The sequence below is a fragment of the Sparus aurata genome, chromosome 15 (genome assembly GCF_900880675.1).
Source record: "Sparus aurata chromosome 15, fSpaAur1.1, whole genome shotgun sequence".
Taxonomy (NCBI): Eukaryota; Metazoa; Chordata; class Actinopteri; order Spariformes; family Sparidae; genus Sparus; species Sparus aurata.
The window spans coordinates 14,433,588-14,459,447 of NC_044201.1; the positions used below are offsets into that span (position 1 = coordinate 14,433,588).

Here is a 25,860-nt window from a genome sequence, read left to right on the forward strand (position 1 = left end):
TTAGGCTCACGCAGATGTGTGTGTTTATATGTCCAGTACTGTATGTGTGTGAGTAAAGACATGACAGATTGTGTGTGTGTGTGTGTGTGTGTGTGTGTGTGTGTGTGTGCGTGTGTGTGTGTGTGTGTGAGTGAGAGAGACGGCTGCTTGCCCTCCTAATCGTACACAGATGAGTGTTTACTATAGGAAAGGGAGAGTTGGAGAGGAAGTGATGGACTCCATGTGTTGTCGAAGAGAGCGTTCCAGAAGGCGCTCTGGACGCGACTCCATTTACAGACATATGTGTTGTTGTATGAGAGATAGGGAGGAAGCTGAGATTGTAGTCACATGTTCATTCGCTTGCTGTCTTCATGCCTGAGCGACTGTAGCCGCACATTAAACTGTCTATCTCCTGCAGAGAGTGTGTGTCTGTGAATGAGTCTGTCTGTCTGTTTGTTTGTGCGTCTGTGAAAGCCTGACGGGGCCATGAGGTCTGCTGTTTGTCAGTGGCTAGAGAGGGGTCGAACCCTGCCAGGCTCCAGGAGAGCAGCTGCAAACAGCCAAGCAGGGTTGACACGGCAGTGGAAGGTTGCTGCGGTCCACTGCTGGTTTCCTTTTGGTATGATGACTGCCTGGTAAAGATGGAGGAGGGACTGAGGATGGGTGGTTCTTGGAGCAATAACCACTTATTATGAAGCATGCAACAAACTGTACATTTGCATATATTAAAGGAACATTATGTAACTCTTTCACTTTCACGATCTTGTTGATGCCATAGTGTCTTGTAATGGGGTGAATGGTGTCTGTCTCAGCCACTCAGCCCCCCTATCACTTGTTTCTGCTCTTGTGACTTCAGTGAGAGAGTAGGAAAACAGTAATGCATACATATGTACTTCAACATACAGGTTTTCAACACAGAACACTATTTTTTGCTTGTAGTTGGCACCTACGTTACGTTTGACAAATTGTTACAGACCTGGGATTAGTATTTATGATAGCAGTGTCGCACTCAAAAACTGTGGAAGGCACCAAATGCTGATATCTACATAATGTTGCTTTTACAAGCTCCAGTGTGTAAAAACAACTAATGCAGCATGTAACTACAAAGTCAAGTGGAGATTCTCAGTTCCACACACACACAGCAGCCAGTGTCAGAGCATGGCCCCTATAAATGATGTCATCTAATAAGTGCAGCTGTTGTGCTGTTGGTAAACCATTTGGTTTTTTAGTAGGTTTCATTTCTGCCCTTCGGCAATACCGCACATTGGGTTGCTTTGCTGTTGGTAAGTTGTTGATTGGCAGAGCAGTTGCCACTGTAAAGTTAGTGGTGGAAAATCACACTTTACTGGATGGTTACACAGGTGGGGAACTTGATAAGCATTTTTTTTGCATGAGCAAAGATCATTGTCGACTAAACAGCCTCCAATTTCCATATGATCATGGAAAGTATAAAACCTTAACAAAATACTTCTGTTCAGCAGGTGAAATAATTTTAGCTCCTGTCTCATGAAGTCACAGGATTAAAAGCACAACAAATGACAAGGCGTTTCACGGGCATAGTTTCTTGTGGGAGAGAGGCGCTCCTGTTGGTGTGGACAGCTTTCAATATTTTTGACATGCACAAGATCCTTTTTAAAACTGAAGGCAAGCAAAAAAAAAAAACAGCAACAACAAAATAAAAAAACGAGGTCTCCTTTAATATAAAAAATAGGTACAAGTGTAATTTCATGCAGTGAGTTCTAACGAGTCCACTACTGTTTATAGTTCTACATTTTCTTTCTGGGATCAATCAGCTCGGGGACTATTGTTGTAACTTCATCTTGAGGGTTTGCGAGTACAATCGGTCTTTGGCCTTGAGCAGGAAGTAAAGGAAGTCCTTGAGCATGAAGTAAAAAATGACAGATGTAGGATGAGAATCACATTTGTATTTGTTCTGTACTGTTCTGTATATCTCCTCTTCCCCCCCCCATGCCTCTCCATTCTGGTGTGAGGTTCAGTTGAGGTTAAGGGCATTGTACTGCATCTCGTTGTCATATTCAGCACCGCAGGGAGCACAGTTTGACTTTTGTAGCTCCCAACAACACTTCTCAGTAAGAACTGCACGCATTGTTTCCAGTTCTGTTGTTTCTTACACTGACTGTATCGCTGCTTGATCCTCATATTTTAAAGGTGCAGTTATTTTTCTGACGCTTGAACTGAGCTCATTTTTATCACCAGAATACAACCCAAGTGGGCGAGTTTGAAAGGCAGTCAAAAGTGTTTGCTTCAGACGAAGTAAAAATAGAAATGACAAGCAATAGTGCATCATTCTTTGGCCTCTCTCCGCTAAAACATCTCCTGTATTGTAGGACACTGCAGTAGTGTCACCAACACACACAAACAGAAACCCACACTCTTTTTGGATGAGTTGAGGCTACTGGCAGGCTTTTGAGTTGCACCTTAGCCAGGACTGTCCCACCCACTGAACCATGCTGTCATCAGTCATTGCTAGTGTGCATAGACACCCGTGCGCACCCACAGAAAATGATGGTGTGCGTGTGGGAATATTAAAGATAGTATGTGGCTGTGCAGTGCTGCTGTATGTAGAGACTAGTCCTATTCCAAACGCCAACAAAACAGCCGTCTAGTCGAACTGCACACACATCATTCTACATGGTGAAGCTCAAACATTCAACTGTAGGAACCAAAAGGAAAATACATTTTTGACTGGTGGGGGACTTTATAATTTCAGCAGCATGTGCTTGAATGGAGATTTTCATTTTCCAGAATCCTGTATTCCAATCTGACGAGAACGAAATTCCAGGAAAAATCCCTCTGAATCAGTCCAATATATTGCTATTAACAACCCCATATAAACCCCATACAAACCCAAGTCGGAGTCAAGTATTAAGTGAGGGAAAACTTGTTATTGACAGAAGCCGTTGGCTAATAAGTGTCATTATGTAACCCTTTTTTTATGAGCTGTCACTAAAGTCCCATTCCCTCCTTGTTTATTTAGTCCTGTCTGGTACTTTTTGTTGCTGTTCTAGACCCATGTTGCGCTCAACAGAAAGTGGAACCAAAGTTGAACATATCTGCAAATGAGCGACATGGCTGGGTTGTAGCATTTCCTTGTGAAATCCGAACCTGAAACTGTGGTGTGGCACATGAGGGTGAGACAGACTGGGTAAACCAAAAGCTATCCATCACTGCTCCACTGTGGCTGTGCTGGGACTCATTAGAAAATGTTTTTTGCCCTGAACATGGACGTGTGCTATGTTTTGCCCTGCTTCTCTGTAAATACACTGCTCTCAACCCTGGCACTAAAAAAGAAGCAGCACAGGAAATAGTAGAGAGAATGTAAGGAAGATTTAATGTTTCCACAGACGTAAAGCCCCCCAGTAATTGATATCTGATGTGCATTTTACAGCGTGTTCAGAGATAGGCTATTTTCACATCGGCAGCGCTGATTATTTAAGCTGTCACTGTGTCCTCCCTGGACCATGAGCTTCAGTTGATAGGCTAAATGTTTGCATTTGTGTAAATACAGCCTCCTTTTTTATACTACTTTGTAAATGGGGGCAGAGGGGGCCGCAGTTGATATGTGACACCTGAGTGAGGAGAAAACAGGGAGGAATAAACTATGTAGGACAGCAACAGAAATGTGTATGGTTTTCATTTATGCCTTTTCAAAAGAGTTGGTGACCCAGGGAACTAACTGTTTTTCTCTGTTTCCCCCCTTCTGCCTCCCTCCACAGTTCCGGAGATTTCTCTGTGATTCACCACTAGAGGTATGTATTTCCTTTGGCCTGATGACAGTTTAATAAAACTGCTTTTAAATGTCTCTGTTCATCCATATGTGTGTTACCTGTAATAACTTGCCCTGACCAAGAGAAGGGCTTCCTGCTGAAATTACTGTCATGGAGATGATGATGATGATGATGATGATGATGATGATGATGATGATGATTTGAAAAATGTCCAGGGTTTCAGTATTTAGTTCTTCATCAAACGGACTCAAAAGAGGATAAAAGTACACTAGCTCCCCTCATCCGGCACATACCTACCCAACCACCTTTGCTCTCTCTCTTCAAAAGTCCTCCAGCTGGATTGAGGGGAGGGGGGTTAAGGGATTCAGAGAGGGGGTTTTGTTTCATATCAGAGGGGTTTTAATTTAGCCCCATCTAAATGAAGGGGGGTGTTGAAGGAGGGAGCGCAGTGAAATGTGGTGTCCAGATTGCCGTCTTCAGACCGGTCCATTTCCTCTGGCCTCGACAGAATGGGACATACCACTACGGCTCTTCACTCGGTGTGGTGTGCTACAGACTGGAGGCTGATTAGGCAGCTCTGTGGGTACCGACTGGGGACCTAACAGATGGTTATCAGCCTGGTTAGCAAAAATAAGTCATTATTAAGGCACCATAGAAAGTTTGATATCAGCTTCTGGTGCACTCATTAATATGATCTTTGCACTTAATGAATCCTTTTTTTTTAGGTGGTGATAACTAGCATTATTAATCAGCATTACCAACATGGCTACCACTAACAGCCTGGCTACTGTCCAAAGTAGAAAAAACAACCAGAGGATCACAATTTGACCTGGAAATCCTAACCTCAGTACTATGACAATTGAGGATTGAAACACTGAATTGTAGGCATGATGAGTAGTAAGATACATATGAATGCATGGGTAATAAAGATGTAATAATGTCTCACTCAAAGGGGCCATTTCTCAATATTCCTGTTGATACTCTGAAACTACATTTTCAGTTCAGGACTTTTACTTGTAATTAAGTGTTTTTTGTTTGTTATTAATACTTTTACTCAAGTAAAGGGTATAAATAACCTCTCCGCTGGTTACAAAAAAGGATGTGGATGCCATCTGATGGACTCTCGATGGCCACTAAGTGAGATGTAGGTGCAGCCGGGCATCGCTGAGCACTTAGCTGGCCTGGTGAGCTGCAGCCTTCAGCAATACCAGTGGACCTGTTGGGTCAGGACAATTACACCAGCAATTAGACCCAGGATGGGCACTTATTACAGCCACTTTAATAGGATTGAGGTCCAGGAGCACACGAACTGACTGACACAGAGACACACAAACACAGTCACTCCGTGTTGCCCCAGTGGGCCCCCTCAGGTCCTCACTAATGAACATCATTAGTGTTTATAGGAAACAAGCTTTTATCACCTCGTCAAGGCTGGCGGCCAGGCACACTGAATTACACACACACATACACACACATGTGCACACACGTACCGTGGCACATCGCCTCACATATTTTCGTTCCTCCACTGTCCCCTCCTCTCAGACTGGTTGAGGAGGCCATCACCATTCTTTCAGCCCCCTCTCACCCAACTAGTTTTATTTCTTTTGTCTGATCCCCCTCTCTGTCTCCTCGTGTCTCTCTCCAAATGCTCTACTTTTCAGAGTTATTATGCATGGCTTTCTGTGCTACCTCTGCGTGTTGGCCTCCATCTGTCTCCAATCAGAGTGCTATTAAAATACACACACACAGACACTCACCACATGGACCTGCATACTGTGTGGTTCATCAGCTCTCATGTAAGCCTGCATTTATACAAATGTATGCAAACGGCATACTTACAAATCCAACTGCAGCTAATTAGGACCCAGGTTGTCTGACTTGTTTGTTTGTTGCTCGGTTCCATTTAACCAAAATTGCAGAGGATTCATGCTAGAACTCAGAGGTAATTAACACCACCTGCTTTTTTTTAAATACATTCATGCACACAAACAGACACTTGGACACATCTGTGCTGTTTGATGAACAGTGTCACATCTGTACCTGCAGAGAGTCATACAGGTGCCTGTCACACAGGTGCTTGTGAGGTTTAAGTGGCATGTGCTAGAGAAACTCTAGGTTTTATTGGCTGGGTGGGGTTCATGCACTCATTCTGGTTTCTATTTTTTTTTTTTTACAGCCTTCTAATGTGTCTAACCAAGGGGCAAACACTCATTAACAGAGGTGTTGGCCAATCAGTCACTACGATTTTTATGGCCACACCTCTCAAATGTTCTCTCTCTGTCCTTTGGATTGCTTCCTCGTTCTTCTCTCTCTGAAGGAGGAAGAGAACATGAATTTCTTTTATGTAAAGAAACAGAGATACACATCAGCAGGGAATGCACCAGCCATGACATACCATAGTCGTGAACACACAGACACCACTGTACGAGCCTCAGCTGTAAGCCAACAGACAAGTCTATCTACTGTAAAACAACAGAACAGGTCGGTAAATAAGTGAAGTAGTAAAACAAATTTCACTTTGTCCTTTACAACGGGAAAGGAATTAGTATTTTTGAATATTAATATTTGTCATGATCAGAGATACACAACACCTGCAGCCTGCAGCCATGCTTATTGCAAGTTGTTAGTGCAAGAAAGAAAGGGAGTTAAAAATTTGTAAATTCAACATCCGTTGTTGGGCAGTGCCAGAATCATAACAGCATCACTGCCTCAGTAGGTCTTACAACTCAGTGCTGCAGCACACAGAAAAACAACATGGTGAATACTTGACCGTCCACTGATTTGGTTTCCACTTAAAAGCGATTAATTGGCTGAATGCTATTTATCCACAGCAATTAGCAGTGATAAACATTTCAAGTGAAATTGAAATAAGCAACGCATGTATTACTTCAAAATAATGTGTTTACTGGCCACCTAAAAAGGGCTCTGGAATACAGGCAAAAATACAAGAAAATCAAGTAAGTTACAGAAAAACATAGTAAATAAAAACACATGAAATGATTTTTCCAGATATGTCATTCTCTGATTGTTTTCAGGAAATGGAATCTACCCAAAGCTATTTCCAAAAGCTGTTCCTCAACTAATATCTGTGATGTTTAAACTCTCTAAGCACAAGCCAAGCCTTTGTCTATTCTGTTATCGGAAAACAATGCTCCAAACAACTGCTTTGATCAGATGCTTCCTGGAATTTCATTAAAGTGAATGTCAAACTGGGACTTAAGATTCACGTGTTGCACATAACACGTTGAATTAAAGGACACCAGTGCACAGCAATATGTATTGTGTGGCTGTGCACCTAGCTTTCAAGTTGTATAGGAAAAATCATTAATTTATTAAAATCTCAATTTTCAATTTGCTGGTGATGCACTATTATTAAAAGGCAAAATGTATGTTAAAATACCATTTAAAACACACAATGTATACCATTTTAAATGAAATATTGACTGCACTACAGACTTAAGAAAATATCTTTGGCACAGATCCCGTAGAAAATCGCGCATAATCATTTTAAGTTGTTTTTCAATGAAAATGAGAATAATGATGTGAACATGGTTATTCCATCTAATATTGCTAATCATATAATACTTGCAATTTCCATCAAAATAATTGCATTCTTCAAACATGTTCAGCTCTAACCATCATCATAGGACGTTGTCATTTCACACTGGAGACAAACAAAACCCCGAAAGTACTTTTTCAAGATTGGGATAATTTTTTTCTGGCCTTTCTATTTTTTGTTTATGACATCATGTACAGTCATTATTAGTGATATTACATTACATCATGTGAAAAATGCGGCACCCTGTAAGATTGAATACTCATAGTACATTCATGTAAGTGTGTTTAATATTAAAACTTTGTACAAACAGTTTTTAACAGTTGGTATAAAATGATGATGATCTCGTTTTGTTATGTTTTGGGATGAGTCATACCTGAGACCTGATTGTCTAATTTTTCCAACCACAGTGAATCATTAAAGCCAGATTAGGTTTATCTGTGGGTCGGATTTACGAGAATCTGCAACTTTACCCAATCGCTGAAAAGTATCTGAAAGGTAAAATCATATACAAGATTCCTGTTTCTGACCATAGTAAATTATACCAAAATGTCTACAGTAAGCAGGCTAAAACAAACATGCATTACACCGCTTCCTTACTTTGACGAGCACACTGCTTATATCGCCCTCCATTTGGGCCATATGAGAGCGATTTGGGGCATCAGGGGGCGCTCTGGGGGGTGGTATGAAGTGTTCCAGAGAATGTTTAGATTGTTGTCACGGTGGCAAGGACACAGCCATTAAGCTGTCGTCTTAGGTGACGCGCAGGTCAGTCAGACAAGATCGGCCTTGAACGTGGCATGAACTTAAAAACAAACGATCAAACTCAGGCGGCCATTACTTCCATCGCACCGGCATTCACATTTACATAATTGTTCCAAAGCATGTAAAATCGAGGTGGGGTAAAAGAAAAAAATAAATAAAAATCTCCCTCTCCTCCACACACTGATCACCTTCGCTCCCTTTCTTTTTACCTTTTACTTACAACTTCTAAATGACACAGAAGGCCCTCTGACAAAGCCTCCAGTGTGTCGGAGGGAACCAGTGCCAAGAAATAACAGGCTGCCTGCTTACATAGACGTACAGTTCCCCCAGACTCACACACACACACACACACACACACACACACACACACACACACACACTCAGCCACATAGTGCGCAGTGCTCGCTCCAGATGTGGTGCCTGTCACCCTTCAACGCCCCCAGCCCCAAATCACTGTTTTTTCTTCTTGATTCTTTCCTCCTTTTTTGGCCAGCCTGCCAGGCAGTAACAGCTAATGTGTAGTAAACCCCCATCATCTCTATCTCATATCATATGTCCTCTGATGTGGAGCAGCAGTTAGACAATTTAATCATCCCTTCCCACCCAGCTACCCACACACGCTTGAAGAGATGAATGTACATCGTGTCAGACAGGTAATCAGACCTGAGCGTCCGAGCGCTGGAGCTACAGGGATATAATTTTTTATTTTTGCTACCGGCTCTATGAGAGAAAACCTTACATGGTGAGGAATGTGGCACACAGTCACCCCCATTGGTGATGTTCAGACCTCTGGGGTCACAGAGCTGTAGGGTGTGTGTGTGTGTGTGTGTGTTAGTGCCTTTGTTTCTCTTTGGTCAGGTTTAATTTGGCCCGAGTGTGGACTCAGTGGCACGATGGATTAGCAAGATAGCTCTCTCAGTGTTGTGATAACTAGCAGCGTCTGTGCTACTTAACTGGGTCCAGATGAACGTTGGGTGAAGGAGAGGGATCCTGTTACTTGTGCATTGAAGAAAGACACACACACACACGCACACACACACAAACCAATACCCTGGCTTAATATGACTTTTAACCCTAACCCCAAGCCTCTCGTTTTAAGCCTGTATGAGAAAAACACTCAAGTGTCTTGATTGAAAAGCCCAGCATGTAGATCCCTATGAGAAACGCAATGTGTGTCAAACACTTAACTGTTTTATTAACGGGGTAGGCTCGAGCACGCGGGTGGACACCTACACCCACATTCTTTCATGCCATATGGAGGGAGCAGACGCAGACATATAGGAGAAAGCTTGGCAACACTCCACCACCGCCTGGTGAAATGGATTTCGCTCATGCAGGGTCTTTTATTAAAAAGTCCTCTCCTGGAGTGTTTCTGTGGGCCGGCTCCCCCCGCCGTCCCCCCCGCCCCCTAACTCTGAGCTCCTGCTCTCGCTCCACATTTGGGAATCATTAGCAGGCCGAACGTGAGGCTACTGTACACCCCCACACATAATGCGTGAGGCCTGGCAGGAAAAAGCCTGGCTTATAATACACCATAATACAGGTGTGTGTGTGTGTGTGCATAAGACAGAGAAAGTAGATCTGAAAGTAAAAGCAGGCCTATTAAATACCACATTCTCATTCCACTGTTATTTATATATTTTACATTAAATGTATATTGCACACAAGAGTGTTACAATTGTTTTGACCAGAGACCACCTCCTCTTCTTCTCTCTTTGCGTCTCCTCCCTAGGCCGAATATTCTCCAGATGGGCCTGAGATGGGCTACGGCTCCTTCCACCAGCAGTACTGGCTGGACGGGCGTATTGTGGCGGTGGGGGTGATCGACATCCTGCCTACCTGTGTGTCCTCTGTCTACCTGTACTACCACCCAGACTTTGCCTCGCTGTCTCTGGGCTCCTACTCTGCTCTCAGGTTGGTTGCCATGCCACGTCATCCCTTTTTCTGCTGTTTTCGAAAGCCATCTTATAATTATCGCGAAAACAATTTAGATAATGGTGGAGATGACTGTAGCCCCTGTGGCGTGTAAGGGATAATGTCAGAGCTCCTGTTTCACAAAATCAGGACCATGTTTTTGTTGCTTCGTGTCATAAAGAGGATAATTCCTCCCTAAATATAACCCAAAGGTGCACAATCCAGTATTGTGATGAAGAGGTCAGTATAGTTTTGGCAATATCCAATGTATTAACTGTGTCTTAAAGGGACTGTTCACCTCAAAATCAAACATATATATTTTCCTCTAGCTTGTAGTGCTACTTATCAACGTAGTTGTTTACGTATGAGTTGCCAAGTTTTGAAGATACTGGCCGTAGGGATCACTACCTTCTCCTTAATATAATGAATCTAAATGACAGTTGGCTTATGGTGCGTCAACGCACCCAAAAAATGTATATAAAAAAGTTGTATTGCCAGAAATCATGACCTGGTTACTCAAGATAATCCACAGACCTTTCACAAAAACGGAATTTCCAAGGAAAGTGCTTTGCTTTATTCTCTCTTTTGAAGAGACCTTTTCGTGAGCAAGGATCTATTTTCTTTCTACAGAACTGAACCGTATCACAGCACAGACGAAACATGTATCTACTCATGGACAAGAGCTCTTGACAGTATAGGATGTAAAGGTTAATAGCCTCCACCTCTGCTGAGCTCAAGATTTTAGCTGGCTTAGATACCTTAGTTAGCTAGCCTCTCAGGAGAAGGCAGACGTACAACAAAACATTCCTGATGGATGAATAGTACTAAAGATGAGAAGAAAAGTATGTCTTTTTAATTTTGGGGCCGGACTGACCCTTTTTAAGGTGGAGAAGGTAATGATACGCCAAATGCAACATGTAGCTCCTTTCAAGAGAGGAATTGCTGTGCCTCCCATTGGTGATTCCCCTCTTTGTTCTCTCTTTCATTCTCCCTCCCTTTCCATTTGTCCTCCTCCTAACCTACTCGCTCCCTGACTCTTGATCTTTTCGACTCCTCCCGAATTTTTATCTTTCCTTAGAACTGTATACCATAAGTGCCATAATACTGCACGTTGGGAAAAACACCTCTTTCTTTGCACCTGATTGGTTGAGGCAACGCTCTGTTTGTGGTTCAGTTGACGACTGTTCTCTCTGCCAGGATGAAATAAGAGAACACACACACGCGAACACACACACACTATCTGGAGTTTCCTGTAAAATGTAACCCAATAATGTGAGAAAGGCTTTTTAAAATATTTCTGCACAGATGTGGGAGACTGGGTGATCTGGGCCTTCAAAGTTGGTGTGTACAGGTGCAAGTGTTCATTCATTCGTCTGTGTGTGTGTGTGTGTGTGTGTGTGTGTATGTGTATGTGTGTGTGAGTGATCACACACTAAGTCAGCCCAGCAGTTAGGACAGACAGGCTCTGGTCTTATAGAGGAAACACCCTGGTCATCATAAGCACACGGCTCCCCATCACTTGTTATTTTAAGGATCTGACTCCAAGAGTAACACAGAGTGCTCGGTGTGTGGAGGAGGCCTTGGAGAAGGGAGCCAGCGGGACTAAAATCCTCCCGCTTGTTTACAGACACCAGAGCCCGGGCCTTTGATCACGTCTGGACACTCCCTGGTCTGCTTGGCCTGGCTGACTCTGTCCAAAACTTACTGTGCAGAATGCATCTACACAGGCACTTTTAAAACTTTAAGAAATCGTGATGGAATTATGTGTCAAGTAGTTAGAAGAACATTGATTTTTAATTTTTCTAGTAACAAAAAGTAATGGAAAGGTTATAGAAGGACAGGGGAAAGTACTTGCTGTAGAACCTTTATTTTGTTCAGCATACTGTATTTGCCTGGTTGTCATCTGGGAAAACAGGCAGCGAGTTCAGATTACACTGCAGCTGTGGTTAAATGTGTATGTTTACAAAAGTACAAAAACAATTGCAGCACTGTATATGTGTACTATACATCACTATATGTGTGTACACCTGTCATTCAGCACTAGAAACAGGAGAGGGGGATGTTGAGAAATGTCTTACAGGAGTGTAGCACTTTCTGTCACGGGCCCTGAGGACAGGAGGAGGAGGAGAAGTAAAGAGGCACATAATGAGGTGCCTGAGGCGATGTGTGTAGGAAACACAGCTGGCGTCCAACCTGGATCACTTTCTGATGGGGAAGTCCTGAATATGTTGTGTTGCCCCTGATCCTCTCCCAAGTCTCTGAATATGCAGTATTTACTGAAACCTTATCCATTCACATATTTATTTGATATACATAATAGAGTGAAAAAATGCTGTCATAGCCCACTATAATCCTGTATTCATATCAGTAGAAATATTAAAAAGAACTATCCAGATTTTGGAAAGCTTTTAAAATATATATATATGATATATAATAATATAATATAATATAACCTGCATTCCAGTTTTGTATTAAAAAATCGGATTTCATAATGTACCATCATCTTGTTGTATCATATTTAATGAAATGAATGCTTTAGAGTTGTGTTACACCTGCAAAATAAATCTGATGCAAAGCAACACTTCCTCTAAACCCAAAGCGGCACTGTACACCTGGTACAGTACCGCTGTACACGTTGCTCTCTGCACTGTATGCTCCTTTTTCACTGATTGGAACTGAAAGGTGTTGTTTGTTTATTTTGTGTGTCATTCAGCCTTTAACTCGCTCACAACTTCGTACAATTTGGATTTTCAAAGGAATCCCGATGGAGTGTTTTCGACAGCTGCTCTACTGGAGCAAACAAAAGTGGATCAGGCCTCACATAGATAATTCTGATCCATGGAGAAAAGGGTTGATAGGCCCAGCTCAGGACATTCTTTCTTATATACAGTCCAAGTGTAGTTTCAGGTTAATTTCCCCAGTTAAATAAACTTCTGTGTGCTTCCCATCACTTTTAGCATTTTACATCTGGCTAATCAACAGTAGTCCTGTAATGTTTGCTAATGAAATGTTTCCGCATGCATGCGAGGCTGTAGTCAACACCTCATGGTATGCACTATTATAGACCCTTTGTGTGTGTGTGTGTGTGTGTGTGTGTGTGTGTGTGTGTGTGTGTGTGTGTGTGTGTGTGTGTGTGTGTGTGTGTGTGTGTGTGTGTGTGTGTGTGTGTGTGTGTGTGTGTGTGTGTACACATCAGTATGAGGGAAGCTGTGCAGGAGCAGAGGGCTTGATAATTGGCTTGTGCTGGAGTGTCAGATGGCTGAAGAGGGGATAATGGCGGACTCAAGCTGCTGCCATGGGGTTGGAGGTGGGGGTGTGAAGGCCTCAAGTGAAAGGGGGGGGGGGGGCACAGGGCTTTTTGTGAATGGGCCCCTCGCCTCTCTTGACCCCCCTCCCCCAATTCAGGCCTGCCGGGTGCTTTTGTGGAGAGGGGATGGGAACCCAGGAACCTGGCAGCAAGCGGGTGACCTTCTAGCACCTCGCTCTCGCTGCCTCTCTTCTCCCTCCCTTTCTCTTTCTTGACCCTCCTCTTTTATATTCTCCTCCTGCTCTCTCTCTCTCCCTGTCTCTCCCCCTACCCGGCTTGGCCTGCTTTGTCCCATGTCTTATTTTTCAGTGCATCTATTTTATTTTAAGGCCTCTTTCTCTCTCTCTTAAGTATTGTAAGAAAGGGAATTCTCCCCCTTCATTTAAGCGGGTGAAACACAGAGGGTGGAAGGAAGAGAGAAACAAAAAGGGAGAAGAAAGAGAAGCTGGAATTTAGTTATGGAATAGTGAAGGAAATGGCAGAAGGAAAGGGGAAAATAGGCTTTTAGAAAAAGGATGCAATTAAGGAAGAAACTATTGGGGAAAAATAAAGCAGGCAAGACATTTACTGTATTTGAAGAAGCTGTATAAATCTTCCAAGTTCTAAATCTTTATTTTACACGCTCTCGCCCTCCCCTTTTCACCACCTTCTTTTCTGCTCTAGGGCTCAATGCCGATAGAGAGAAGGCAGTTGTTTTTGTGTAATGAAATGAGACCAAGAAAAGCTGCCTTTTTGAGTGTGGGTGTTTACTTCCTCAGCTAAGGCACTGCTCTAGTCAGAGTTGCTAGTACCAATTTTATTGCTTAATGCCCTCATTTATATTCTGTTTTTTATACTAACCTGTGAGAAAAATACATTTTAAGGTAGCTGGTTTACACTGAGATGCTACGTTCCAAGTCTTATAGCAATTCATATATTCTTATTAATTATGGCATACTGTTTTCATTGATGAAATCTGCATCTAAACTGCTGATCAGCTCCGGTGTGTCAGTTGTTTGGCTGTCGATTTAGTATACAAACTGCATTTGTTTGCACAATGCAAAATTCCTGGAATCAACTGTTATAAACATACATTTAAAAAATGTAATCACCAGTAAATTATGTGCTGCAAATAATTGACATTGTGTAAATCATGCTAACACGATGCTGGGTACCATTTAAAATTTAAATCACTGCACACTGCAGTGCAGCATCTCCGAACAGGATCAACTGCCAAAAAGAGTCAGTGTTGTTGGAGAAGGTCCTGAGTGTAAGAAGCTGTAACACCAAACTTGGTGTGATTTTTCTGAAAGCATAAAGTCAGAGCCTTTTTCTCATGTTGCCTCTCTGAAAAGATGTGTCCGTGTGTGTCCTCCTTCAGGGAGATCGCTTTCACCAGGCAGCTGCAGAAACAGTCCCCCAAGCTGTCCTTCTACTACCTGGGCTTTTACATTCACTCCTGTCCCAAGATGCGGTACAAGGTATGCAATGTCTCACAATGACATGTACAGCACATTTCCCATGTTTTTCACCTTTTATATAAACAGAATCTCCATATGAACAACTCAACTAACATATGTTTTCCATGGTTTTGTAAGACAGTATTACAATTGTTTGGCAATGGTAATAGGGCGATTGCAACACAAAGCAGTCCCAAGATGAGTTTAAAATTCCTGACTGTGTAAATGCAATATCAAATACACTATGTAAACGTTTGCTCTGATGTAATACACTGCGCGGCCTTGCCTTTACCTCTTTGGTCGTGTCCCTACATTATGGCAAAACTGCTAAATGTGTGTTTGTCTTTTCTGTCTTAGAATTCTAATATATGTGAACTGTTGATGATAACTAACTTCAAGGGATCTGCAGCATTCAGTTCAGTGACATTGTGTTTTCTGAATTTCTTGCCCTGCTGCCCAAAATACAACTGTAATATATGACTCACATTTCGATGTGCGAGCCCGTTTCGCGTGAGACAAATGTTTCTGCTCGATCGGTTTGGTGTTTCAATGTTTCATACTGAGACTCTCCACCACAACATCCCTCTTAATGTGAGAGGTGGGAAAGGTGTCTCTCCTGTATCACTTGTGTGACAGAAAAGCAGTAAAGCTCGGCTGTTTCATGGGCTCGTCAGTATCCATGTCAAGAAATGTGCTGACATTCTCACACACTATTTACTTTTCATTTATCGCTCTTTCTTCCTCTCTGTCTGTCCCGTTCCTTGCTGCTCCACTTAGAGACCAAAGTGGTTTTTGCCTCTGATTACTTTTGCATAATGCAGGTTCCTATCTTCCTGAGAGGCATTGAAGGTCCCAACTGCCTGCTCATAAAGGAAGGGGAAGACCAGCCCCCCCTCTTTTTCCTCTTTTACTTTTGTTATTATAGGTGCAAAGGCCTCAACAGGGGCCTATCTATGAGGCTTTCTCTCTAATTTCCACATGGATCCTGGCACCTGCTTTAATTTTTCATCTGAAGTCTGGAATTTCGCTATCTGTAAGGCTGCCCAGCTTGGTGACATATATCCCATCTACTTTTTAGGAGGAACTAGTTGGTCGGTACTTTACCTTTAAATGCACATGTTGAAAGTTAGTTAACCTAAGTCTAAACAGCTGATTCTTATGCAACACTTAGTTAGGAGGAATAACAACAAGAAAAATGTATATACATCTAATGAAGTGAATATCTTTATGGACATATAGAGTGCGAGAGGAAAAAAGTATGGAGGGGAGGTTCAGGTGATGAAGAGAGGACGAGGCTGCTGAAGACATTAAAGGTTGAGAAAAAGGTCACACTATCTCAGCAACAAAAAGTGTACGACACACATATGCACAGATATATTTGCATATTTTAAAACAAGTGCAGCTCATGTACTGTGGAAAAATTTACACAAATGCATAATGCATATGCACACACATGCACACAGGAGCCCCCATATATGCTCACAACCACATCAAACACCGCTTTGAGATCTATAGCTGCAGGAAGACTGAGAAAGAAAGCAGCCTTTCCAAGTCCATTAGTTTGGCCAAGATTTGCCATTCATCCTTTCTTTCTCTCATTCATCTACTAATTCCTCTGTTTCTCTGTCATTTCATTCAGATGTTCCCAGAGCTTGTTCTTGTCCATGGGAGACTGATGTCTTGTTGGGGATTATGGCACAGTGCCACATCTTTTTATCCATTTACATCTTGTTTTGTGGTTTCCCCATTTTCTCAGTTTGGAAGTCTGTGTATGGAATGCATGTGAGTGTGTTTGCTCTGTTTATGTGTCTGTGTGTTGAATCTTGATCGTGCTGTTTGTCTGAGAACGCTGTTACCACAGCACCAAACCCCTCCTGCAGTGGTATTTTCTCCCCCAACCCCCCATATCTGTTCTTGTGTGTTTGCCACTGCAGCGTCTTGTTCACCACCTCCCTACTTCTTCCTATTATGTTCCTACACAGAACAAGGGTGAGAAGGTTGCCCAGTTCCCACCTTTGGGCTCTCACACTCCCACAAAAAACACACCCGCGCTCCAACACACTCTCAGCACATGCAAAGTGTCTCGCTCCATTGTCTGAATTGCATATGAGCCCAAGTAGTTCATTAATGCACAGACATACTGTGGAATTGTTCAAGGCGCTGAGATGGGGAGCCCCCTAAACTCCACTGTTATTGTGTTGGGGTTTTTCTGGTTTCTGGATCTCAGTCTTGCTGCTTGCCTCTTTAAGGACCAAAACACCAGCACTTGAACCCCGCTGGACACCACTCAAACCCCTTGAGCACCACTCCCTCTCCTCTTTTCATGCCATTTCTTTGGGGGAACTCTCTGTACCCATCACTTTTTAAGAGATAATATATAACACGTAGCATTTCCTCATTATAATATCTAAAAATGGCTAGACCTTTGTTATATATTTTGTTGAGTTGTGCGCTTACACTATCCTAAATGTTTCCAACAATGTTTAAACTCGGAGAAGTCTGTAATTTTTTTCAAGTGAACAGTATTATCAGATAAAGTGAGGAAGGAAGTCGGACAATGTGACATCAAAGCGTCAAATCAATAAAACTCAGCTTCATCTTCATACATTTCTACCTAAGTCACGTCGTAGTCATAGTTTTTTATTGGCAGTGGTTTTTTTGTAACAATGAAGACAACAAGTCCCATGATCCCATACTACTTCACTTGACAAACTATGCTTTAAACTATCATTGTTGTGGTTGAGAAACCATGAGTGGCAGAAATTTCACACTGTCCCTCCATATGGGCCTTCTGTTGATGCTAAAATTCACACTCAAAGCTTTTTGAAAATATTTGGAATTTTGGATAAAGCCGAAAGCACTTCAAATGGCAACAGACAACATTTGCCCCTTAGCATTTCCAAGTGGTGTTCTTGTTTGTTCCGCTTTTGCAGTGCCCCAAACAACAACAGCATGTAATAGAAATGGATCGCCTGTTGACTTTCCCTTTCTTGGTGACTGTGTGCCCAGTGACAGACAAAATTGCATAGTGATTAAGACCCTTAATCAAATCAGGACACTTTCTTTCTGTAGTCAGTGAAGGTGTTGAGTATCTGTCTATCATGATCATTAATGCAACAGTCCTCACTTAATGGTGAAAGCAATGGGCGTGTTTGTTTACCAACACTGATTTGTTCAAAACTGAGAGAAATGTGTTTTCATCATTGAAATCATTTACGAATTTCAATTTGGATGGCAAACTTTTAGAGAACAGTCTGAAATCTGTAAAACCCTTACACTGTAATTCTTTCTTATTTGCATTCATTTGGTTAAAATTCGAATCGACCTGAATTTCAGTGGAGACCTAGTTTGCCTTACTTGACTCTGCATGCTGAGAGGAATACTAAACATCTATCCATCTAAAACCTGTTCCCTCCCTGTGGAATTTCACACGATGGCTCATACAGTACTCTCGTTCCCTGAGGAGCAATAGAAATGCATTGTTTATGTAACTGACTCCAGCAGGATTGTAAAAGGCTTTTTATGAAGACTCCATATTGTATAGTGGTCATAGACATAGACTTTTTAAAACTAGTAGTAAGGTAATACTTTCTGAAGCCTTTACCTGAGCTGTTCTTTTGTATGTCCTGTCTGCTCATATCCTCGTCCTGCTTATATGTTGAGGATTTGGCTGTGTAAGGATACAGCCAACGAGTGGACTGAATCTCATCTGTGGTTCCATTTTGAAGTATTCTTGAGTTCTGAGTGAGGAGGAAAGCCCTTTCCATGTGTAATGGGTTTTAAAAACGTCTTAGTAGTGCCAAAGCCTGGACATGGTCCTGTAGAGCTGCCTTAAAGGGTCCTAGAAGACTTGGAGTCCAGCCAGTAACACGGGGCTGCCTGGCCAGTGTCAGACCCTCTCCTTTGTTCTCAAAGCTGGGACGGAGCGTCCCACAGAGCCTTGCTGGTTTGGCTGTCGGGTTCAAGGTTAGACGTGACATCCTGCCCCTGGCTCTGTCCCTGGTCCTTTGGCCCTCCCCGACCCTCTGATGTTGAGCTGTAGAGAGCAGAAGGTGAAACTGTTGGAGGCTAAATGAGACCAAAGGTCTTGGCCCTTCTGCCATTAGTCTTTTTTTTCACATGTGTAGCTTAAAGTCATCTGAATGAACCACTCTCGTGACTTAACACAGAGTAACTGAGACTGTGGTTTAGAGAGCTAAATTCCCTGGCTTGTTGATATGAGCTATTATCATCTCTTGGGGCCTCCCTTACAAAAACATGTCACTGCATGCTCAGCAAAATGCTGGCACCATCAGGACATTGATGCAGATGCAGCCATAGTATATGCATTCTTATTCTTGAGTTTGAATTTAAATCTGCACTAGCATGTTTATCTGTAGAATCACCTTGCCTTCACAGTTTTTCCTGGCTCATAGTGAACCTATGGGGGGTTGACTGTGTACAACAGTAAGCATGACAAGTCTGCATTCAGTTGGGGCTTGTTGATATAGCTGAAATATGTATCATGATTTTTGATTACCTAATTTTAATAAAGACAAAGGAAACATGGTTTCCTTTAACTGTAATAAACCTGTATTTTGAACCACCTTACTTTGAATTGAATGACTATTTTCTTTTTTGATTTGGGAGTTCTTTTTACTATTGAAATTAAATATGAAGTCATGAATATGACTTAAAAATTTGCTGTGTGACTTTTCAAATTCAAATAAGCATCATTAGCATGAATGTGTGAGCTACATTATTGCCAAAGCTGAATGATATTACATGATTATAACATTTAAAGAAGAAAACTGAATATATGATCACACTGTTAGAAATACATTTTAAACATAGAAACAGCAATGTCTACACAATCTACATCCTGTGTCTGTTGTTGTCTCATGCTGATGCAACCAAACTATACACCAGATAAATGATTGGCTGTTTGCATGATGTCACTCATAACATGCTCCACTATCACTGGACATTCAGTAAGGTGTGCCGAGGCTGACAAAAAAAAAGTATGCTAGTATGCATATTAATTAATTCAGCTTTTGTAAAAATTTTACCAGAAATATTCAATATTCATGGTGATTTACTTGACATCATACATCATAACTTTGCATAACGAAATAAGAGATACACATAGTGCATATTTTCTTTATTTGCATCTGGGTGAATGTAAACAGCAGCAACAAGATGGTGATGATGTTATGGTCGGCATCTTCATATTAGAAGTCGGACACCAGTCTATCAACTTTGAATGTGTTTGAGTACTAAGCATCAATGACATAATCTCAGAGTCCTCCTCTCCTTGTCCCCCTGTAGTCCTGCGTTTTATCGGTTCGGAACATGGCTTTTTGGCTTTGGCTACAGCCTCTTTGGTGGGCAGCAAACATTCTGTATGCAGGAAGAAGCCTGGCCTTCCCCTGCACTTTACCTCACTCCGATTGCCCCACCATCCAGCCTCGGCAGCTCACAAAATGCACTCAGAGTTTCATTAACTTTGATTCGACAAATTTATGTGTTTTTCATTTCGGACAGAACAAGGAGTAAAAGTTCTGTGCCGTGCTGGAGTGATTTTCCATTTCTTTGCAGAAGTGTGCATATGTGTGAGCACTTGTCCGTGTCGGTTATTTTTAAGCGCTGAATAAGCAGACTGTGATGATAACAAACGAGGCAGTCACCCACTTGGCTTTACCAATCTGCAGTACCTGGTCTTAACAGATCGAGCACTTTCTCGAGTGTGTCATACATGCACATACGCGCAGACACATGGACAGAATACCCAGCCGTACCCAGTCGGTGAGGGAGTGTGAGAGTTACATCAAGTGGCTCTTACTCTTGTTATTATTGTTCACTGTGAAAGAATGTCTCACTCTGAGCTCAGGAAACCATTAAATTTTCCACAGAGAAGAAGAAAGAAGGAGTGAGCAAAACGAGTGAAAGGAGGAGGAAGAGGACAGACAGAGAGGGGAAAAAAAAGGAGTGACAAAATGTGTGCCAAATGAGAAAAGGAGGCAAGATGAAAAGGATTATTCGTTTTCCCGGCGGTACTTCACTGACTTTTTAAAGAGCCCTTTCGCAGCAGCTGCACCTCCGCTCCCTTTCAGCCCGACTCCTCCTCGCCCACAAACAACAAACACCGTCAGAGAGCCGGTCAGCTCTCTAGCAACTGCCAGCAGTTTTCCACATGGCCAGAGCTTTTGAATTCAGTGAACCTGACATGAATCCATCCAGGTGTCAGACACTTTGTGGAAGAATTTGATGTTGGTTTCAGTTGGTTGCTGCGATGCCTTAAGCAATGTGTGTGCCTGCAGGCTTTTCTGTCACCTGCAGCACAAGATTAGTTCTCATGACATCAATTAGACATGACAAAGTGCCTCCAAGCTCAGGCATGCACATCGGACCTAATTTTCTCTGGCTGCACAAATACAAACCTGCACACTGTTGTTTAAGTTGAACAGTGATCAGTACTGAAGATCTCTCATACCCCTCATTCCTCACTGATTTAATTAAAGTTCAATCAAATCAATCCCGAAAAAAAGAAAGCCAATATTCATCTTACTGAATCAATGCAGTGCCATCAATAACTGAGTGTTGTCTATTAATGAAATGAATCTCTCCCTCAAACAGTCCGTCTCCTCTCCAGGTACGCAGTTGCAGGTTGGGACATGCTAAAAAAGTCTGCGAGCCACAGCTATCAGGACTCTGCATGCATGTTATTTTGACTCAGGGGGCCCCCGTTCAGACAGTATGTTATGTGTATGTGTGTGACCTCACGTTCTGCGTGTCACTTGTTGTTCATCTTGGCAGATTAAGAGTGACAGTGAGTGAGTTTGAGGTATCTAGAGGTGGTTGTGTCCAACAGAGCCCCCTATCCCTGCTCATCATGTGGCAGTAAACAGCATTTCTTTTTGTTTTATTCATTAGATTTGTTCATGAGGGCATCACTTTTTTATGTATTTTTGTTTATGCATTGCTCTTGGTTATAATGTGTGGAAGTGCAGGTTTACGCAGGTCCAGGCATACCATCGCACACCATACCTTTCTCTCTCTCCATCCCTCTTTTTGCCTCCGCTCTTCTTTCAGCAACTGTTTTAAGAAAGCAGCAACCATGCCGGTCGGGATGAAAGATTGATATAGAGAGAGAAGGGATCAGACTGAGCAAACTTTCAACCGATTTCATCCAGAGATAATTGAGTCTAATGTTATTGCTAGGCATAGCAGGCAGGAGTGGTACATTTTCTTTTTTCTTTTTTTTTTTTTTACAGTGGCTTGGATCCTGTTTCTCCAATTGTCATTATCTGCATGCTAAGGTGCACTAAGTCATGACGGCTCAAATAGAGGTAGTATACAGTTACTGTGGTGAGTGCAGCGTTCCATGCTGAAACTGATGGACTTTCCCATGTGTTTACCGTAAGAGAGCCCTCCCTTTTTTCTTGTCTGTTTTTTTTTGCTCTGCTCTTTTTCTCAGATCAAGCAATATTCTGTTGGTTTTTAGAAGGTATTTCTCTACTATGCCAGCAGTGTTACCTTCCAGCAATCCTCATGTTACAAAACCTGTGCCTGTCAAAATAAGATCAAACCCAACCCGGCCCATTTTCACCCTTTCTGTGAAATTTATAAGCTGAAGCATAGCTCTTTTGTTGCCTTCCAGCTCTCTCCCCTCCCCCTGTCTTAAATTGGAGCCTTTCTGACAGAAACAGTTTTGTTTGATTTAGCTCGACAGGAGACCACCAACAGTGTACCTCTCAGCAGAAACATTTGTTTAAAGTTTTTGATAATTTCTCTTTTTCACCCCATCATCTCTTGTTGTTTTGCATGGTTGTGTTTTTAACAAATCATTAACAGGCTACGGCTCAGTCTGGGGGCTGCCATTGCTTGGCACCTCCTAGGAGGAGCGCTGACAGGGTGAGGGTCTTAGGGAGCGGAGTTCAAGAGGTCAGGTCAGACGATTCAGTCTTACTGTGTGTGGAAGGACAGACCTTTGGAGGGGGGGTAACGGGTGGCAGAAGGAGAAGGTGTGAAGGTCACAAGAGTGAAAATGAGAGTTTGGAGGTGGTGTCACACTGAGCAGATCCAGAGCCCTCTAGCTGCCAGCCGGAGGTGTTTGCCTTGCCATTAACTTCACCACTATTTATTTTCAAACCTGCTGAAGCTGCGCCACTTAGTCTGAAATGCTTGGTTTCTTTTTGGCGAGGGAACACATTCAGATCTTTTGATAAGCACTACTGAACAGAATGAGCTTGCCTCATAAATGCAGTTAGACATTTATTCAGAGTGTGGGTGGAGGGCTTCGGGTTTGGTCGTGCAGTTAGAAGTTTGAGGTGGGGTTTTAATTCCGAGATTAGGGGCTGCCGAGTCAGTAAGCTGTGGTCTGTGTAAGACAGGCGTAACAGCTTGCCTGCCCATAAAGACCAGAGGAGATAAAGAGATAAAAGTGCCCGGTGCTATGTGAGCTGATGCCCATAAAAGCGCTGCCATTGGTTCTCAGGGCTCTGTCGAAATGCGATCCTGTAAAAATATTTTCTCCTCATTAACCTGTCATCCATGGAGCCGTGACGCATAGCCAGGCGAGGGAGTGCTGGGACAGAGTGGACTAGGTGGAGGGGGGAGGATTGTGGGGGTTGTCTAGGGGCCCATGGGGGAGACTTTAACCAGCCTGGGTGCTTTATTTGAAGGTCGTCCTGTGGTAATGTGTTGAGTAGGGTGAAAAGGCCTCAGTGGGCCCGAGTGTTTAAACAGCAGCGGTTAGCATAAATCTCCCCAAACACAGACCCAAGACATGTTCAGGGCATTCACACACAGACCTAAACACGCACACACTCACACACATATGTCCATATTGTCACAGGCTGTGATAAAAGTGCGTCTGTGTGGGACGCAGCTTGTTTGGACTTGTCTTTCATTGGCGCTGTCCTTCTGTCAAGCCCGCTTGATCTTTGGTGTTATTTGTCTAGCTGCATGTGTGTTTGTGTGAGCTGTGCTGTTTACGTGTGTCCATCAGCAGCCAGAGGCCCCTCGCCCATGCCCCCTTGTCTGGGCAGAACGTGTTTCATCAGTCTTAGGACGATGGAGGGAGTGTATTGTGAGAGAGTGTGTGGATGTAGGAGATCAGGGCCTGTGTTTATTGCTTTTTGACTTGAGATTGACTGAATGTGACCCTGGGTCAGAGTGCTGGCCCGGGCCAGCCTGGGTTAGATCTGCTCAGCTCTGGGTCACACTGGGCCTCTTTGTATACCCTCCAACTTCAGGCCTGTCCTGCCCTGACAACCAGCTGAATAACGTTCTGCGAGGAGATCACAAATGTGACTTGGCGACCGTATTTGTCTGTTTGGGTCAAACGTCCATGTTCTACTGAGAGTGCTTGACAAATACGTAATCCTAACATAATATCCCATTCACTATTGTGCTCATGCTCGACCCTCAATGTTATAAAACAGGCTCCTTTTTCTATTGAATGTTATTTTTGGACAATATATCTTTTGCCAGAGACAAACAGAGAGAGGTCTAACATTAGTGACCTCATCTACTCTGCCACCAGCCTTACATCACACTCTGGGAGCCGCTCTGTCTCAGACTGAAGTAGGTGTTCAGTTGACCAGCAGATTGCTTTATAACCTAATGCTCCATCCTGTACAGATTTGAGCTGCACTGATACTGTTATCAAGAATGGATTCATTGAGACTACATTCAGACATTCTGCACAGTGCCTGACTTGTGTGCACTCGCACATAAAGGGACACCTCAGCAAGGGGTAGGGTGGGTTAAAACTCAACAGGAGGAAATCAGCAGCAGATGTGGTGTAAAGCAATGCAGATGGAGGCAGGGAAAACCTCTGACTGGGACACCACGTCCACCTCCTGGTCTTTACTCCACCAGGCCTGAAAGAGGATCACTTTGACTCATGACACTGTTGTGTGACTGCAAAGCAATGAGTGATCTCATCCTCAAAAAGCTTTTCTCTAATGCAAGATGTGATAGTAACTTATATCTGCCTTATATTGGCCAAATGGAGCGTTGTATGTTTTATTGGGAGTAATAAAAGACAATGTCGTAAAAGTAAAATAATGTAATGGAAAATACAAAAGGAGCATAAGAACAAAGTAAGAAAGTGGTATTGATTTCAGTTTTGATTCTGCTGTCCCCACATATTTTTGATTTTCTTTATTTATTGATGATGATGCTTGGTCCATGTAATGTCAGAACATAGTACAAACAATGCTCAACACAATTTCCTAAAGCCAGCGTAGAACTTTTTTGCTTTCCTTGTGTGAGCAATGTACTTATTCCAAATTTGGTCACTTACGCTCCTAGATATCAAGATGGCAATGGCCATAATGCCAGACTCGAGGCCTGAAAAGGGTAGTGCACATACCAGTGGGTGATGTCACGTCACTTTTCAGTCTCATGGTTGATGAAAGCTGTCTCAACTCTACACATACCAAACGCATAAGGCAGTGAGGAAGAAAAACAGCAGCAGGAAAAAGAGGTGTAGGTTTCCATGAGGATTCCTTGGCTGCAGCGACGCCCTCGATTTATGTGTCTTATTAATTGCTTTCCATATAAATCATAGGTATGGGCCCAGGGCATCAGTCCCTGTCTTGAGGTGTGTGAGAAAACAAGACAGAAGGGGTGCACAACGAAGGAGAGGAACGAGTTGACAGTTGTGTGTTTGATTTGGCAATAAAGTTCACTCAGCAGACAGCCGGGCCCCTGCTATCTGTATGTGTGTGTGAAGTCTGTGTGGCCTGAAAAGAATGAGTGATGCCGTGTCACAGACGCACTCAGAGTGATAATGGATCTGTAGAGGATTGTGTAACTCCGTGTCCGGCTCTGTGGAGATATGTGTTTATTTACTGCAGATGAGTGAGGTTGTGTAATTGTTTACACCAGGCTGGCCTGTTATTCAAATGAGTAATTTTCCCCTCTGTCTCGTTAAAGTTCAGTTCATTGGGAAAGCTGCACTGGAGAAGATTGCTTTCCTGTAAACAGTGACCTCTCTGCACATTAATTAACAAAACAATATATTTAAATCTATGAGTGCAGTCTATCACTTGCAATTGTACAGTCCTTTTTTGGTAAAGGTGCACTATGTAGTTTTGGGGAAGAAATTTTAATCAAAAGGGAAAGATCTTCAGTGACAGATCTTTTGCGCCTAAACAAACT

At 42.7% G+C, this 25,860-nt stretch overlaps 1 protein-coding gene across 4 annotated transcripts in view; it reads left to right on the forward strand.

Moving 5' to 3' along the window:
• Positions 1 to 25,860, forward strand: part of ate1 (arginyltransferase 1) — a 59,943-nt gene that overhangs the window by 21,908 nt on the left and 12,175 nt on the right. For all 4 annotated transcript variants that reach the window (XM_030442387.1, XM_030442389.1, XM_030442390.1 and 1 more), the window contains 3 exons: positions 3,717 to 3,749; positions 9,782 to 9,963; positions 14,631 to 14,730. In XM_030442387.1, coding sequence (XP_030298247.1) covers positions 3,717 to 3,749; positions 9,782 to 9,963; positions 14,631 to 14,730 — 315 coding nt within the window. The remainder of the gene's footprint in view (positions 1 to 3,716; positions 3,750 to 9,781; positions 9,964 to 14,630; positions 14,731 to 25,860) is intronic.